The sequence below is a fragment of the Dendrobates tinctorius genome, unplaced genomic scaffold (assembly GCF_039654945.1).
Source record: "Dendrobates tinctorius isolate UK_male_01 unplaced genomic scaffold, ASM3965494v1 ptg000074l, whole genome shotgun sequence".
NCBI lineage: Eukaryota > Metazoa > Chordata > Amphibia > Anura > Dendrobatidae > Dendrobates > Dendrobates tinctorius.
In genome coordinates this window covers 2,508,855-2,526,971 of record NW_027361742.1, presented here as the reverse complement: position 1 = coordinate 2,526,971, position 18,117 = coordinate 2,508,855, and the positions used below count along the sequence as shown (strand labels likewise).

Genomic DNA, 18,117 nt, shown 5'->3' with positions numbered 1-18,117 from the left:
CTCAGTGACCTGAGCCAGCTGGCACGGGAAAGGAACAGAAGGAGAAAGATGTAGAACTGCAACCTAAGCTTCCATAAGAGAGAGAGAAGGAACAGCGCGGAACGACGGAGTAGGAGAACAGAGAGGAGTTGTGGGTTGGAAGAGGAACCCTGCCTATGGGTTCTCAGCGCAAGGCCGGGGCCTGGTCCCCGAGGTTGTATGGACACTTATGGTTCTGCAGCAGACACCGGTGGAGTAGTTGGCTGTAAATGCATTACTCCCATCCAAGACTTGGGGCACAACAGCATCTGTACAGAGAGCCGGGACTCAGGAGAAAGGGAATCCCTGAAGTAGGCTACAGCTGTCTGCCGTACAAGGAAGAGTTGTTAGGAACATCTGACGGGAGGAACTTAAGAGTACCACAGTACTGGAGCTCTTCACACCAACAGCGCAATATAGGAGTCGTTCAGGATAGGTACATGTTGGCGGAGTGTTGGAGAGGAGAACCCTGACTTGCCCGGGAGGTTGATTGAGTCTCTGCCCCAGAGGACATGCCACGGAGGCAGGCACCGGTGTGTACCACGAACTGTGAGTAAAGCTTTGGAACTACAAGCCCTGGTGTCTTCCACTCATTGTGCACCAACACCGTCAGCACTGCTACATCTGGGTATCATCCTTTACACTACCAGCGCCTACGCACTGCCCTGGGGTTGCAGCTTCACCTGTGGGGAGCTATACCATCTATGCTGCAACACACCTTCAGCCCCAGAGGATCTGCACGCAGCATTGGCTTAACATCTTGCTTGCCAAACACCACAGGTGGCATCACGAACTATTCAATTCCATTAACCACACACCACCATTGATTTGGGGCGGGGGCGACTCATATCCATTATAATCTATGGAGCTGTTCACCTGTTCATGTTCTTTCAAGGAACGTGGGTCCATGTAAATCTCATGGAGACATGTCCGATTTTTTCCAGTAGCATGAATGACAAGGGCCAATGCAAGTCTATGTGTCCTGGAAAAGGACGTACAGCACAAGGATGTCATCAGTGTACAGTCCGTGTGCCGTTCATGTGCTGTATGTTCAACATTGCAAAGTATAGGAGAAGCTCAGTAATATGTTTATACATGTGTGAAAAATAGTAGTGACACACTGATCCATAACACTAATGACACCAACCATTTTTTCATGCATGTGTTTAAACACAGACGTGTGTATGAAGCCTGAGGGCTCTCACACGAGCGTATAACACGGCCAAACGCTATCCGTTTTATGTTATAGCACTCCGGCTAATGTTATATTATGGGGCAGTAGAGATCTGCGATTTTTCTCATGCTGATTTAGTATGCTGCGAGTGCATCCGATTGGATCACCAGCACCCATAAAAGTCTATGGGTGCTTGGAAAACATCGGACAAAACTCGGATGTGATCACTCTAACATGACACTCGGCTTACACTCTGGCAGAGTTTGATCCAAATGTCATTTACATAATTGGACCGATTCTTTCATGAGGAAATCTACGCTTGTGTGACCCCAGCCTTAGGCAGAGATTTGCATAGCACAATTTGGAAACATTGGTGAACATCCTTGTTATCCAACATAGAGAATGAACTTTACAGAGGAAACATCAACAAATCAAAAGTGGCCAGTTTTTATTTTAAAGGGAACCTGTCACCAGTTTTGGCTGCTATAAGATGCGGCCACCGCCTTTCAGGGCTTATCTACAGCATGCTATAATGCTGTAGATAAGTACCCGATCCGACTTGAAAGATTATAATAAAACTTATTTTTCTTCTCACCCTGGGGGCGGTCCGCTGCGGTCCAGGCCAATGAGTTTCGCAGCTCCGGGTCCGGTGCCTCCCATCTTCTTATGATGCCATCCTCCTGCTTGCTTCCTCGCTCCCGGCATCATACTTCTGTTGAGGGCAGAGCAAAGTACTGCAGTGCGCAGGTCAGAGAGGCCCAGTGCCTGCGCACTGCAGTAGTTTGCTCTGCCCTCAACAGGGCACAGAAGTATACCTGCGCAGAAGTGCAATGCCAGGAGCGATGAAGCAAGCAGGAGGACAGCATCGCAAGAAGATGGGAGGCTCTGGACATGGACCTGCGACACCCATCGGACCGGACTGCATTGGACTGCCTCCCAGGTGAGTATAATATAGTGGGGAAAAACGTCCGTTCACCATCTTTTGCATCACCTTACAGGATGAAGTAACATCGTCCGGAGCCGTCTCAGTCTTGAAATAGAAAAAGGTGGGGGAAGAAACCTCCAGGGATGAACTCAAGAAGAAGGGTAATCTTTTTTATAAAATAATTAAAAATCTTTTATTTGGTACAGTAGCACATTAAAAACGACATGGATCCTGGTCACCACAACCTGGGATGAACAGCCAACATGTTTCAGCTAATAACCTAACAAAAAAAACAGGCCTTCCTATTTATAGCACTTCCTAACTTTAATCTAATCCTACAAATAATGGGAAGCAGGTGCCAAATACTGAAAAAAAAAATATACATCTTTAATCAATTATCGTTTAAAATAATAGTCAACAGAGTTACACATGCACAATATCCTGCTTATTACAGGTCAGTATTAGTCCCTATGTTAATTAATTCGAAGTATAATACTATTTCAGTGCATTTATATGGGAGATAGCGTTGAGCATTCCAATACTGTAATATCGGGTATCGGCCGATATTCACGGTATTGGAGTTCCGATACTGAGTTCCGATACTTTTAGAATATCGAATACCGGAATCGGAAGTTCCCATAATGCAATGAGCCAGTTTGGTTTTATTCAGCCAATGAGGAATCCTAAGAAGTGTGGGCACATCCTGTTATGCATGTTAGGCATGTTAACTAATGGCATGGCTGTGATTGGCTGCTGAAATGATGTCATGATGCACTATAAAAGCTGCCGCCGCTGCCATTTTGGGTTCACTCTGCTGTGAATTTACTTAGGGACAGGACACTGCTGTTCTGACTCTGAGGAACAGTTTGAGCTAGCGATTTGCTTTATTGTGCTTTACCCAGGCTACTTTAGCAACTGCTGTGTGAGAAGCTTTCTTTTGCCTTGCAGCGCTGTTCATGGCTGTCTGCGAGGTCTCTGTGTGTGAGTGCAGCTCACGCTGTAGTGTGTTCTGCACCACCTCCGTTGTAGTCCACTCAGCGTGCGTCACTGCCTCATACATTGTCCTTTTTTGCATTAGTGCAGCTCATTTTTCCTGATTTCTCCTATTAGTGTGGTTCCATCCATATCCAGCTAGATTGCTTGAAAACACTATATAGGAGTAGATAGAGGAGCTTTTCTGCAGCCTTGCAGCTCTGCTCATGGCTGTCTGCGAGGTCTCTGTGTGTGAGTGCAGCTCACGCTGTAGTGTGTTTTGCAGCCACCTCCGGTTGTAGTCCGCTCAGCGTGCGTCACTGCCTCATACATTGTCCTTTTGTGCATTAGTGCAGCTCATTTTTCCTGATTTCTCCTATTAGTGTGGTTCCATTCGTATCCAGTTAGATTGCTTGAAAACACTATATAGGAGTAGATAGAGGAGCTTTTCTGCAGCCTTGCAGCGCTGTTCACGGCTGTCTGCGAGGTCTCTGTGTGTGAGTGCAGCTCACGCTGTAGTGTGTTCTGCCGCCACCTCCGGTTATAGTCCACTTAGTGTGTGTCACTGCCTCATACATTGTCCTTTTTTGCATTAGTGCAGCTCATTTTTTCCTGATTTGTCCTATTAGTGTGGTTCCATCCGTATCCAGCTAGAATATTTGCAAACACTATATAGGAGTAGATAGAGGAGCTTTTCTGCTGGCTTGTGCCCTGCCGCTCCAGTTAGATTAGTATTAGCCTATTTTTTGGAGCCTCATCTACTGCATTGTAGGTTACCTTCCTGCATTGTAATAGCTACGAAAAGTTTGTGATACTATCGCTTTTACATCTTTGGGCACATCCAGTGTCTTTTTGTGAAAAAAAAGTTAATAAAGTTCACCAAACACTCCACTTTACAGTTGTGTAGGCCACATTAGCTTATATTAAAGTCTAGTCCACACTTTATAAAATTAGTGCTTCTTATACCTGTTAGCAGCTGTTCGGGAATAAGCACACTAAGCCCTTAGTACTTTTCTGCCTATCTTTATCAGTCTACCAAGATGAAGAAGGTAGGGAGTAAGGCACGTGGTCGTGGGCGTAGAGTTTCTGCAGGAAGAGGACGTGGGGATACTGTGCCTGCTGCGGGCACCAGTGACTCAGCATCCCTCAGTTTTACCAGGGAACAGTCCTTTATGGGCAGCTTTGTAGGAGCTCGCCGTACCCCACTGCTGTGGGACGAACAAATTGAAGCCGTTGTCGGATGGATGGCAGCTAACGTATCGACTTTAATTAGTTCCAGATCCTCTCAGGTCCAAAGCACTGAAGAGCACCCATCTGTCTCTTCACCACCTGCCAAATTGCCCAGGCAGTCAGAGAGCCCTGGACAGGAGCCATCTCTACTTCTGTTCTCTGAATCTGTTGGCTTGGAAAGAGGGGGCCAGCCAAGCAGTATTCGAGAATTTGAAGAAGAGGTAGTATGCAGTGATGCGCAACAGCTTTGTCTCTCTGAATCTGAAGAGGCGGGTGGGCTAGTGCCTATGGTCAGCACACCTCAGTACACATCTGATGATGAGACTCAGGTGCCACTTTCTGGTGCATACTGTGCTGTCGAGACTACCCAGGAGAAGCAGTCGTTTGAAGAGGATAGGGTAGATGACGAGGTCCTTGACCCATCATGGCGTGAGGTACAGGAAGGTGGTGGGAGCAGCTCTGAGGAAGAGATTCCCCGAACGGCCAAAAAAGGAGGGAGAGGGAGGGGGCAGACTCGGTTGCCTGTAGCCTCCACTTCGGCACCCATTAGGAGCATTCCTCTTCCAAAACCCAAAACGGGCGCTACCAAGACTTGCAGTGCCTGGTCCTTTTTTGACACAGTTGCAGATGACATTTGCTTTGTCAAATGCAAGCTGTGTAATCAGAAAGTGAAAAGAGGGAAAAGTGTCAGCAACCTCATACCACAAATATGTGGAAACATGTGTGGACCAAGCACGTGGTGGAGTTACAAAGACACACTGAAGACCTAGGCCAACCTACAGTGCCACCTACCACCTCTTCAGCTCATGTTGTAGCCTCTTCCTCCAGCTCAGACACAGGTGGTTTGGCTTCCTCACAGGATTGCCATGGAAGAACCTCTGGCACTGTTGTACAGAGACACAGTGTCATTCCACCCACAGCACCACGTTCCCTGTCATCCTCACACTCCCATGCCAGTCTACAGCCATCGGTAGCACAGGCATGGGAGAAAAGGCACCCATACTTGGCAAATCACCCCCGAGCACAGGCTCTGAATGCTGGCATTGCAAAACTACTGTCCCTTGAAATGCTCTCATTCAGGCTGGTGGAGACTGACACCTTCCGTAACTTCATGGCATTGGCAGTCCCACAATACACCGTGCCCAGCCACTTTTATTTCAACAGGCATGTCGTCCCTGCCCTGCAAAAGCATGTGGAGGGAAAAATTAAACATGCACTACTAAACGCCGTCAGTAGCAAGGTCCACCTGACAAACGATGCGTGGACCAGTAACCATGGACAGGGACGGTATCTTTCCCTCACTGCCCATTGGGTAAATGTTGTGGAGCCGGGTACAGATCTTGAGAGTGGCGCTGTACGTGTTCTGCCAACTCCAAGGGTTGCAGGAATCCAGTCTGTACACATTGACTCCTCCTCATACTCCAGCTCCTCTGAATCAGCGCTGCAGGAGCCGTCACAGTCTACTTCCACATGGACCCGTGAACGCTTATCTGTTACGACCGATATGAGCACAGCCATGGCCAAACGTCAACAGGCCATATTGAAATTAATTTCTTTGGGGAATCGAAGCCACACAGCGCAGGAGCTCTGGAATGCCATCAAGCAGGAGAGCGACGTGTGGTTTGTGCCAGCGAATCTCCAGCCAGGCATGGTAGTGTGTGACAATGGCCGAAATCTGGTGGCAGCTCTGGGCCTAGGCAACCTCACTCACATCCCATGTCTGGCACATGTGCTCAACTTGGTCGTGCAGAGTTTTTAAGGGACTATCTGGATCTTGATGCACTGCTGCACAAGATACGCATAGAGTGCGCTCACTTGCGGCATTCCAGCATGGCAAGATCTCGCATTGCAGCTCTGCAGCGCCGATTCCGCCTTCCGGAACATCGCATCATATGTGACCTACCCACCAGGTGGAATTCAACGTTACATATGTTGGGGAGGTTGAGTGAGCAGCAGGCAGCAGTAATGGAGTACCAGCTGCATCAGGCGCAAACAAGTCACACTGCGTGCCGTTCACTCTTCACCACCACTGAGTGGGCCTCTATGAAGGACATCTGCCACGTTTTGCGTGCCTTCAATGATTCCACGTGTTTGGCAAGTGCACATGATGCACTAGTCAGCATGAGTATCCCCCTTATCTGCCTGCTTGAAAAAACACTGTAAGCACTAAGGGAGGAGGTTGTGGAAGAGGTGGAGGATGAGGAGTCACAAATGCCATCTGCTTCTGGACAGTCTGCGCAACGTGGTTTCTCACAAAAGCCTAGGCAGGGGACACTTTGAGAGGAGGATAAGGAGGAGTCAATGGAGAAGGAAGACATCTGTCCAGAGGAGGGAGGTACACAATGCTCTAGTAGCCAGTATGTAGAGCGAGGGTGGGGTGATGCAGAGCAGGCAGAGATGATGCCTCAAGCAGGGGACAGTGTTTCTTGGCCAGTTGGCAGTCTGCAGCACATGGTTGATTTCATGCTGCAGTGCCTGAGAAATGACTGCCGCATTGCCCACATTCTCAACCCAGCTGATTACTGGGTGTACACCCTCCTAGATCCTCGCTACCGGGACAACTTACAAAGCCTCATAACACGGTTGAACCGGGAGCGTAAAATGCGGGAGTACCAAGACACACTGGTGCATTCCATCATGTTCTCCATTCCACCCGAGAGCAGTGCCGTTAGTGCTTTACAAAGCAGCTCAGTGCGTCGAGGCAGTGGAGGAAGCTCTGCACAAAGAGGGAGCAGAAGCAGTGCCTCAGCACAAGGCAAGACCAGTATGGCCCAAATGTGGCAAAGTTTTCTGTCCCTGCCACAAATGTCTACACCATCACAGATGGCTCCAGTCAGCAGGAGGCAACGATTACGTCAGACGGTGACAGACTACATGTCTTGCCCTCTCCGTGTTCTCCCAGACGGCTCTTCCCCCTTCAAGTTTTTGGTCTCTAATCTGGATACATGGCCAGAGCTTAGCTAGTATGCATTGGAGGTGCTGGCTTGCCCTGCTGCAAGTGTATTATCGGAACGCGTCTTTAGTGCCGCAGGTGGTGTACTAACAAACCGTCGCATGCGACTATCCTCTGATAACGTTGACCGGCTTACGTTTCTGAAAATGAACAAGGCCTGGATCTCGCAGGAATTTGCCAGTCCTCTTCCAGATTAAATAATTGGGTCGCAACAGTATCCCGGTCTCCTGTTGTGTTCATGCTTCTACCACCTGCTTCTCCTGTAATTCCTGGGCTCCAACACTGCCAGTTGCTGCTCAGAAGTGCCGTCTGCATAGTCAACACTTGCTCATGTGTTAATGGGGTTTAGTAACGTCAGCTGATCCCCTGCTGTGTGTCTGGCAATTTCGCCTGCTCTGTCCACATTCACACTGCTACAGATTTTAAACTTGCTCCAATTACACCTCTGCCTCCATTCTGTTTCTACTGTAATCTGTTATGATGAGTCACCGAAGGAGGAAAAATCAAAATACCAGCTAAGTCCAGAAAAACCAGAGAGGTTGGCAGCTATCGGATTGCAGACCCCTGAACCTATGCACAACAACTAGAAGTAGCCGTGGGGGGTTCCTACGGTGCCCTAGACCCCTCGATCACAGCCGGAGAGCTACATAGCCTAAAGACAGAAAGGGGAAAAACTAAACTGCCCCAGAGCAGACCCCAAAGCAATAGGCAGCCCCCAACATATAATGACAGTGAAGCAAGATGAAAACACTAACACAGATAGAAAGATAGGTTGAGCAAATGATGGGGCCCAAGCTAACTACATAGGACAGGATAGGAAAGCTGCTGTCTGCCATCCGCAAAAACCCTATCAAAATGAGCCAACCGACTGATAGGAAAAACAGGCCCTGAAGTCGCTAGGCTTCAAAAGACTATATCAGCACTCAGGTATATTCTGAAGACAGAGCAAAAGATCAACAGATCAGAGACAAAAATGGAATTCAGCTCACCCCCGGCCGGGGATGGCAGAACTCCCAAAAAACAAGGCAAAACAAAAACAAAACTGAAGAGTACAAAGCAGAGCAGAAAAACTTAGCTTTGAGACGCAGGAATCAGACTGGTCTCCAAGAATCCAGCAGGAAAATCACCAGCCAGGAAGAAGGGCGTCGGCAGCCTTATATCCAGTCCTCAATTCCAGCCACCCAGTTATCATCTAGCTGCCCAGGTGTTTGGTAATCAGTCTCACTACCTTCCTTCACCAGAGGAGGGAGTTCATCAGACCTCAATGGTGAAGGGAAAAATGAACTCACAACAGTAATCCCTGGGCTCCAACACCACCAGTTGCTGCTCAAAAGTGCCGTCTCCACAGTCAACACTTGCTCCTGTGTTATTGGGGTTCAGTAACGTCAGCTGATCCCCTGCTGTGTGTCAGGCAATTTCTCCTGCTCCGACCACACTCACAGTACTACAGATATTAAACTTGCTCCAATTAGGCCTCTGGCTACACTCTGTTTCTCCTGTAATCCCTGGGCTCCAACACCGCCAGTTGCTGCTCAGAAGTGCCATCTGCACAGTCAACACATGCTCCAGTGTTATTGGGGTTCAGTAACATCAGCTGATCCCCTGCTGTGTGTCCGGCAATTTCGCCTGCTCTGTCCACATTCACACTACTACAGATTTTAAACTTGCTCCAATTACGCCTCTGTCTCCACTCTGTTTCTAGTATTTACCCTGGGCTCCAACACCGCCAGTTGCTGCTCAGAAGTGTCTTTGGCACGGGTACTCCCTCCTGCCCAGCCTGGTTCCAGCACGTCATCTGTTTCTGGGTAGTGTCAACGTCACTTTGCCTCCAATATGTTGTCCTGTCGTGTTGCGGTCGGGTTAGCCGACTCTATGGTGCGTGCAGTTTAGGTGCTTCGTATGTGAGCTGCGGGATCTGGCAATGAAGGCTGGTTAGGTAGTGCCAATAGTACAAGCTCCCCCTGTAGGACTGTGGGTTTCGGTAACTCTGGCCGGCTCGCGGCCTTGCAACTTTTTTTTTCATGTGTACCTTCTGCTGCCTATCTGAGTTCCAGTACCATTAGCTGGTTCTTTGGAAGTCAATCTTGAATATGTCCCCCTGGGTTCCAGTAATGTCAGCTGGTTCCAGGCAGAGCCTTTGGCTTAGGTGCCTCCTTCTCGGTATCTGAGTTCCAACAACGTCTGCTGGTCCTTGGTAGTGCTTTCTGGCACAGGTACCTCCTGCTTAGTAACCGGGTTCTTGCACCATCAGCTGGCCCTCGGTAGTTTCATTGGCTCTTGTACCTTCGGCTTCCCAGCCAGGTTCCAGTACTGTCAGCTGGTTCTCAACAGTTCCTCAGCCTTCTTCTACCTTCTGCTACATTTCCAAGTTCAAGCTTTTGAAATGGTTTTTGGTAATCACTCTGAATCTCCCTGATGATGACCCTAAAGACGACGACCCTAAAGACGACGACCCTGAAGACCACCCCGAAGAAGACGATGACCCCGAAGAGGACGACCCTGAAGACCACCCTGAAGAAGACCAAGAAGATGACCCTGAAGAAGATGACCAAGAGGACAAAGAACAAGAAGACAACCACCAAGATACAGAAGAACAAGAGACAGAAGAACAAGAAGCTGCAGAACAAAAAGCAGAAGAACAAAAAGCAGAAGAACATTAAGCATAAGACTAAAAATCAGAGCAAAAGATATTATCTAAATTATAAGCAGAAGAAGACTAAGCAGTGTATGGGGGTGAGTCCGTTCCTCCTCGTGGTGCCCCTGGAAAATACCTGCTGCTGCAGGCAAAACTGAACGCGGACAAATCCTGTTGTAAATCTTTTGTGACAGGCAGAACAGAAGGTGTAATCTTCAAACTTTTATAGATAACAACTACAGGAATGCCTGTCACAAATAAGAATATGATGAAGAAGAAGAATATGAAGAAGATGAAGAAGTAGAATATGAAGAAGAATAATAGTTGAATAAGAAGAATATGAAGAATGTAAAAAAAAAGAATAATAGGAAGAAGTTGAAGAAGAAGAAGAAGATGAATAAGGTGAAGAAGAAGTTGATGAAAAATATGCTGCTGCTGAGGATGATGAAGGAGAAAGTGTTGGAGAAGTAAAAAAGAAGGTGAAGAGCATGGAAGTAGTGAAACATAAATATCTGACAAAATATAAAAAAGCTTAGCATAGTCAATATCTTTGCAACTCCAAACGTCTTAAAAAAAAATTAATTCCTGCTATTCCATTTGATTGGGCTAAACCTCTATGCCTTTAATGTCTCCTCCACCTCCCCCAATACATTCTACATTATTCTTAGTTGTTTTCCTTCATGTAGAATTAACCTACAAGGAAAGTAAGGGTTTATTTTCATTCCGATATTTGTGTCCCATTGACTTGCATTGGTTTCCGGTATCAGAATCGGCGATATCGGATATTTTTGGGGTATCGGTCCGATCCAATCCGATCCCATATTTCCCGATATCGGAAGGTATCGCTCAACACTAATGGGAGATCAACATACTTGGTCTATGTCATTCTAAAATTGGTTAAAATAAATATGCAATTCCAAATTGAAAGTTTCCATACAAATGACTCATTCATATATAGCACTGCATAAATGCTTAGTGCATAACTACACATGAGAGAATAGCTGACATCCTTATAAAGTGCTTAGTGCAGGGTCAAAAATTGGTGGATTTGTCATATTGCAAAGTGCATAAGGATTCTAAGATCCACCAGCATGCACTGCAGTTCTAAGGATAAAGTGCATAAATATTTATAGCAGCAAGGTAAAAAAAGATTAACTGGATTGAAAGCCACATATGAAGATAATCAGGGAAAGCAAATAAGAAAAGCACAAGTGTGTAGATACATGACCTGTATTGCAGTCCAGAGCCCCAACACGCGTTTTGCATTTGTTTCTTCCTGGGGGATGTGTCTCAAAAACTTAACACATACAGTAGAGTTGGAAGAAAATAAACACATATATCATACATAAAGACACATACACATATCATACCATCTTTGCATGAAATATATGTATGATATATATGTTTGATATATATATGTATGATATATATGTTTATTGTCTTCTAACTCTATGTGTTAAGTTTTTGTGGCACTTTATTGAGTTACATTTTCAGATGTTTTGTTATCTCCGTTAGCTCACACCTGTGCAGCACTAACTTGTGATCCATATTAGAAACCTGTTCAGTCCAGGGCGTTACATACTGTGATTAAGGCTCTTAGCTGAAACATGCTGGTAGTTACCAGGATCCATGTCTTTTTTAATGTACTACTATACCGAATGAAAGTTTTTTCATTTTTTTACAAAAATAACAACTTTCCTTCTTGATTTCATCACTGGAGGTTTCTTCCCTCACCTTTTTCTATTTTAAAGATATTGACATTTTTATGCTATTTTTAAGGGTCTTTACATGTGGGTGTGGTACACAGGGTAATAATTCAGAGTAGTCTAAAGACAGCACTAAATAAAAAGGGTCATAGCTTTGGAACGATTTGATGGAATATTCATGGGAGCAGTGAGAATAAATTAGGACTCGGAGCAAATCAAGGGTCACATTTGACCTGGTGACAGGTGCTATTTAACTTTATTGAATAAATTATGATCCCACATTAATATCAGTGTATATCATCGCTGGACTGTCGGTTACTTCTATACTTTTCAGTTAATTTCGGTATTACTCCATGGTGTGACTGTTCTCTGGATCACTGTTTGTACCAGTAGTCAAACCTTCAGGGATAAGGAAGTTATTATCTTTCCTCTGAACAGGAGATAACTTCAAAAAATTGGCATAAACTCTAAAGAGAGGAGAGACTTGGTGGAACTAGGAGTGTTTTAAATGGAACCTGTCATGTAAATAAAACGCTGTGAACTTGCAGATATGGGCTTGATCTGCAGGGTAACAGCGTTCAGAATGTATGTGGCCCCCACAATGAAAGTTAAAACTTACCGTAAGATACAAGAAAAAAGAGCATATACCCTATAGTGAGAAGATAAATAAATAGTAATAGTTCATGTAAATAACATACAATAATTATTTATTTTTGTTCAAAAAAGCATAAAAGCCATCCCACCATAACAAAGTGTACCTAGTCAGAATGTACTTATCTCTAATATTAAAACCTCACCTTGTGTCAGCCTCAATATAGGGGAGGGCATAGCAGGACCCAAGCCCAACTGTTCAGACACCTGCTCATGGGAAGGTACAAAGATGAGATGCCTAGCTCAAAAGGGGGCAGCTGAAAGCCATGCTAACGGGAGAAAGTGAACTGTATTTGGAGCGCCCCACAGGGCCGTGGGGTACTCGGTACCGGGCCGGACGGTTCTTAAAGGGGAATGTCACGGCAGCAGTGGCCCGATCCGTGGCCCTGGGCATCCGGTAAAGTTAATAAATGATGATGATGATGGAGTAATTTAAAAGATGATGATAGGGTAGTTTATAGGGGATTTCGTCGTGACTCCACCAGTGGTATTCGGTCAGGTGAGACGTGAATGACACAGATGACACAGCAGGGTGCAGTTTCCAAAATTTTACTAGCAGTTCTCTTATGCGCAGGTGCCATTTTTACCCCCCCCCATTAAAAAAAGTAATGAATATGGCAAAAGAAAATTCTGCATGTTAAACCAGATTAGACTCTGCCTGCTGGTAGATTTTGCCTGACTTGCATGCTGCTGTTATTTTTGTATATTTTGTCACAGAGTCATGCACCATAGAAGAGATTGACATGGGAAAAAATAATATTCATCTAAAGAGTGATCGAGGATTGCATGTTAAAGACAATGAGGACCTTCACTTTCAGTGTAATTATGGATATAATATATTGGATCCAGCAAAGTTAACAATACAGTGTAACAACGGTGTTCTGGAATATCCAACCTGCCAAGAGACAGGTAATTACAAATTATTTCTACTGTGATGAATGAGACGCATAAATCATGCATCAATACTGAATTTTCTTATTAAAACAACTGTTTTGTCCTTCAGTTTAGTTTGTTTAATATTGTGCACAAGAGACCAGATAATTAGGATTTGCTTCTGGTCCAAATGTGCATTGTTAGTGTTAAACAATAAACACTTAAATAAGAACATGGGCTTCATTGTTTAGGTGCTCTGCGTCCTTCTCAGCTATTTTGAGTGCTGTTGCAGCCTGTTGTTCAGCTCTATTTGTCCTTTTTAATGCTCAATCACTTGTTTTTCTCTCCATGAAGGGGTCATACACTTGGACAGGAATCTGCCTTTACTTTACTGCTCTGATTTACTTTCCCATAACATGTGGGATGCATCTGGCATTCTGTACCACTAATCCACTGTGATCCACATTCTGAATGCCCGCCTGCTTTATGCTGCTGGTTCACAAAAAGAAGTTAAAATTCACATAATAGTATTTCTGATAATGCTTCTCATAACTGACTGTATTTTTAATGTTTATTTTTCTGCTGTGAAAAGATGCCTGCAGAAACATTGTCCAGACCATGAGTGACCATAAGGGCTGACACACTGCTTAAAATTATATAGAGTGTTAAAGGGGTTTTCCACTGCCAGATAAGCCCAGCTGAGTCATAAAATAAAAATTATCTATACTCATGTACTTACCGCATCGGCGCTGTTCCAGCAATGTTAGCACCACTGTTCCCAGACAATTATGAGACTTGTTGTGTTGCATGCTGTCAGGAAAATATGCGTCATTGCATAAATAACCGAAGCACCTATCCAGAACTTCCTGCTGCATTGCCTCAGTTTGTGAAAGTCATGCTGCCCCTCCCCCATTATGTTTGTGCAGTCTAGCATTGAGCTTCTAATGCTGCATTCCTTCCCCCAGTCTGCCTGTGGGTAATTCTACCCCCCTCTTCCCCCTCCCTTCCTCACAGAAGCTGACCCACATGGTTCTTTGTCTATTCAAGATCGATTTTAATAACACAGAATGTTCATAGGGGCAGGACAAATATATTTCCGGAATCTGCATAATTAGAGCTATTCACAGCAGCGTTTTGTAGCTTATGCAGATGCCAGAAATGGATTTCTGCCCACCCAGATATGTCATGTCTGGTCTTGAGTGAAAGATAACATCGCAATAAGAAAAATGATACCCCTATCATCTCTTTCTGAGGTTTCCATCCAGATTTATGACAAATAGAATTTTTTAAGAACTTTTAAAAGGGGGCGTATATCCTCTAGCTCAGTCCCCCAGTGAGGTCAGCAAGGGAAAGGTATAAATATAGGATGCTCAATTAGGAAGTTATCTTTTGATTGGAGAATCAGCTACAGTCAGCTGTGCATTTGTACCCTTCGTTCTGGGAAGATTCTCCTCCCCTCATCCACATGGCATACCAATGACCGAGATGTGTAAGTTCTTATTTTAATCCCTTTTATTTCTAACTGTCTGTATATACTGTATTTTGCTCCTTTTGTAACATCTTTTGTACTTTTGTAAAGACTCCCTATATTTTCTGGAGAAAATCTATAACATTTACTAGTTTCGTTTTCCTTGCTCAAAGAATGAACTACCACATCCTCCGCGCTAAATTACGCTACTCTGTGGGTGGGCTCCTGACCCAATATTGGTTTTAATGTCAAACGAGGAGTTGGTGGCAGAAAAGTATTCTGGGGGATTTTGGAGACTCTGACAGTTACGGAACAGAGGTTTGTGTGTATTTCTGGCCTGAGACTGGGGATATACATCCCGCCCTCACTACAGAGTGCCCAATAGCCAGTACACAGCAAGGAAGCCTTTCTGGCGATTACTTATCCTAGGTGCAGTTCCCTGACTGACCTGATGGTAAGGGGAGGCGCCAGAGAGCTGGAAGTTCGTAGCCAGGACTGAATAGTGGGATAGACAAGTAAATCCCTGACACATGACAGCTGCAGTTAATGAGTGTCCACTTGAAAGCTGCAGCTCATCCATATTCCATCAGGGGGATGTCTGATCTGATGGAGTAGTAAAGGCTGCAATTGTAAAGCAGCCACTGAACAGCAGCTGACTCTGTGGCCCTCAGGGACCACTGTTTAAATCAAAATCCCTGTATAGGTGTTAAAGGGTGAAGACCATGGCAACCCCATGACTCTGATAAATGGACTAGCTTGCACAAAACCTGTTCGTATTGACATCTCTCACCTAGGGTGGGGTTAAGTATGTCACCTGCTTGTTGGTATATTACAATTTGAATCTATGGTCATTGTTTGTCATTGAAAACCTGTGAGAGGTGTATTATCTACAGGAAGGTCCATACATATTTGGACAGAGATAACATTTTTCTCATTTTGGTTCTAGACATTACCAAAATGAATTTTAAACAAAACAATTCAGGTGCAGTTGAAGTTCAGACTTTCAGCTTTCATTTGAGGGGGGTATCCACATTAAAATTGGATGAAGGGTTTAGGAGTTTCAGCTCCTTAACATGTGCCACCCTGTTTTTAAAGGGACCAAAAGTAATTGGACCGATTAAATAATTGTAAATCAAATGTTCATTTCTAGTACTTGGTTGAAAACCATTTGTTGGCAATGACTGCCTGAAGTCTTGAACTCATGGACATCACCAGACGCTGTGTTTCCTCCTTTTTGATGCTCTGCCAGGCCTTCACTGCAGTGGTTTTCAGTTGCTGTTTGTTTGTGGGCCTTTCTGTACCACGCCTTCGCCATACTTTTCTCTTTCCATCATTCTGGTAGAGGTTGATCTTGGTTTCATCTGTCCAAAGAATGTTCTTCCAGAACTGGCTTTTTTAGATTTTTTTTTAGCAAAATCCGGTCTAGCCTTTTTATTCTTGAAGCTTATGAGTGGCTTGCGCCGTGCAGTGAACCCTCTGTATTTACTTTCATGCAGTCTTCTCTTTATGGTAGATTTGGATATTGATACACCTACCTCCTGGAAAGTGTTGTTCACTTGGTTGGCTGTTGTGAGGGGGTTTCTCTTCACCATGGAGATTATTCTGAGATCAACCACCACTGTTGTCTTCCGTGGGCGCCCAGGTCATTTTGCATTGATGAGTTCACCAGTGCTTTCTTTCTTTCTCAGGATGTACCAAACCATAGATTTTGCCACTCCTAATGTTGTAGCAATTTCTCGGATGGGTTTTTTCTGTTTTTGCAGCTTAAGGATGGCTTGTTTCACCTGCATGGAGAGCTCATTTGACCACATGTTTCCTTCACAGCAAAACCTTCCAAATGCAAGCACCACACCTCAAATCAACTCCAGGCCTTTTATCTGCTTAATTGAGAATGACAATCAATGAATGCCTTAACCCCCACAGATTTTGCAAGATAAGACAAACAGGAAGCAAGAAGTTTGCAGGATCAAAGGGCAATAATTGTGCAACCAGGTGGGCATTCTGGGACCTATGCATGCATCTGACATCCAGAATATCCACAGCTGCTACTAAGATTCAGTTTTTTCTGCTTGACCCATTGTGGTCTATGGGAGTTCTTCATTTCAATCTGCATAGGTTGAAGGCTGCTAAGGGACCATGCATATTTAATCCCCAGCCAAAAAATAGCAGCCCGCAGCAACCCAGAAATAGCACATCTATTTGATGCACCAGTTTTGGTGCTTTGCTCAGCTCTTCCCACTTGCCCTGTAGTGGTGGCAAGTGAGGTTCACACACACACTTGTGGGGTTGATGTCATCTTTGTAATGTCTAGTGACATCAAACTCACGGTGTAGTAATGGAGAGGTATCTATAAGACACCTATCCATTACTAATCCTATAGTTGATTGGTAAATAAACTGAGAGCTAGAATAAAGTTGTAAGGAATGGAAGCGAAGGCACACATGGGGAAGTTCACATTCGTTTTTTATTTTTAGAGTGGAACCTCGGGACCACGGTCCGGGGGGCTCCAAAGGGGGCGTGACTAGTGAGCCCCAAGTATCCATAGTAAAGTCCCGCGAACAGGACAAGAGTGGAATACCTTGGGGACACAGGTGCTAGATCCAGTTAGACCCTGGACACATGGCAGCTGTCCCAGTGGGACAAATGGGTAACAGATATAACAGATCTGATGAAGCTGACTGGCAGACAGTGGGTATGCGTGGTGAAGGAAGGTCCGGTTCCAGGTAGAGGATAGGAGGCTGGCTCCAGTAACCTTGACGTAGTCCTCGGGTTGGGATGACGATTGGCGGAACGGGATAGCACTTGAATAGATGGATACTGATGTCGTCTGAGATAGTTGAACACTGGTCACTGATACTCTGCGGAGACAAACAGTATGAGCAAGTGCAAATGGATTGCTAATGCAGCGCAGACAAAACAGAGACTGAACCAGATGTAGCAAGAGTAGATACTCCTTGCTCTGGCACTCTCCCTATGGAGGAGAGGCCAGAAATAGTAATCAGTGCACTGCCATTGGATAATTGCTATTTTCAAAAAATCGGCACTGTCCCTTTAACAGACCAGAGGGAAGCACGCTTGCGTCCTAAGCACTCTCCCTGAAGGCCTGCTGGCAGCATGCCAGGAAGTGGGAGAGAGAGAAGCAACAGCAGGATGCCGAGAGACAGAGCACGAGGATCCAGACAGGGACCTCGCTGAGGTATAGGGGCAGCATGATGAGCAGGAGCAGGTGAGGGACCTGAACTGGAGGCAGCCCCAGAACCAGGTACAGGGCCAGAACCAGGACCAGGAGTAACAAATGTCTTTTATTTGAAATAAAAACAAAACACAATTTTCTATTTTTATTTAAAAACAACACAGTTATGCTCACCTAACGCCTAATTCCACTGACTCCCTTGTCCCTTGTAATAAAGCAAATAAAAAAACAACAATATCCCTCACCTCTTCGTCATTCTGTTCCATGCCATAATCCTTGTGTGGGGATAAACAGTTTTCAACCCGGACGGTGCCAAGAT

At 45.2% G+C, this 18,117-nt stretch overlaps 1 protein-coding gene across 1 annotated transcript in view; it reads left to right on the top strand.

Annotated features, from left to right (window-relative positions):
• The window catches only part of LOC141096339 (complement factor H-related protein 5-like), a 158,138-nt gene that overhangs the window by 65,241 nt on the left and 74,780 nt on the right, over nucleotides 1-18,117 (top strand). The window contains exon 6 of the mRNA XM_073582876.1: nucleotides 12,982-13,173. Coding sequence (XP_073438977.1) covers nucleotides 12,982-13,173 — 192 coding nt within the window. The remainder of the gene's footprint in view (nucleotides 1-12,981; nucleotides 13,174-18,117) is intronic.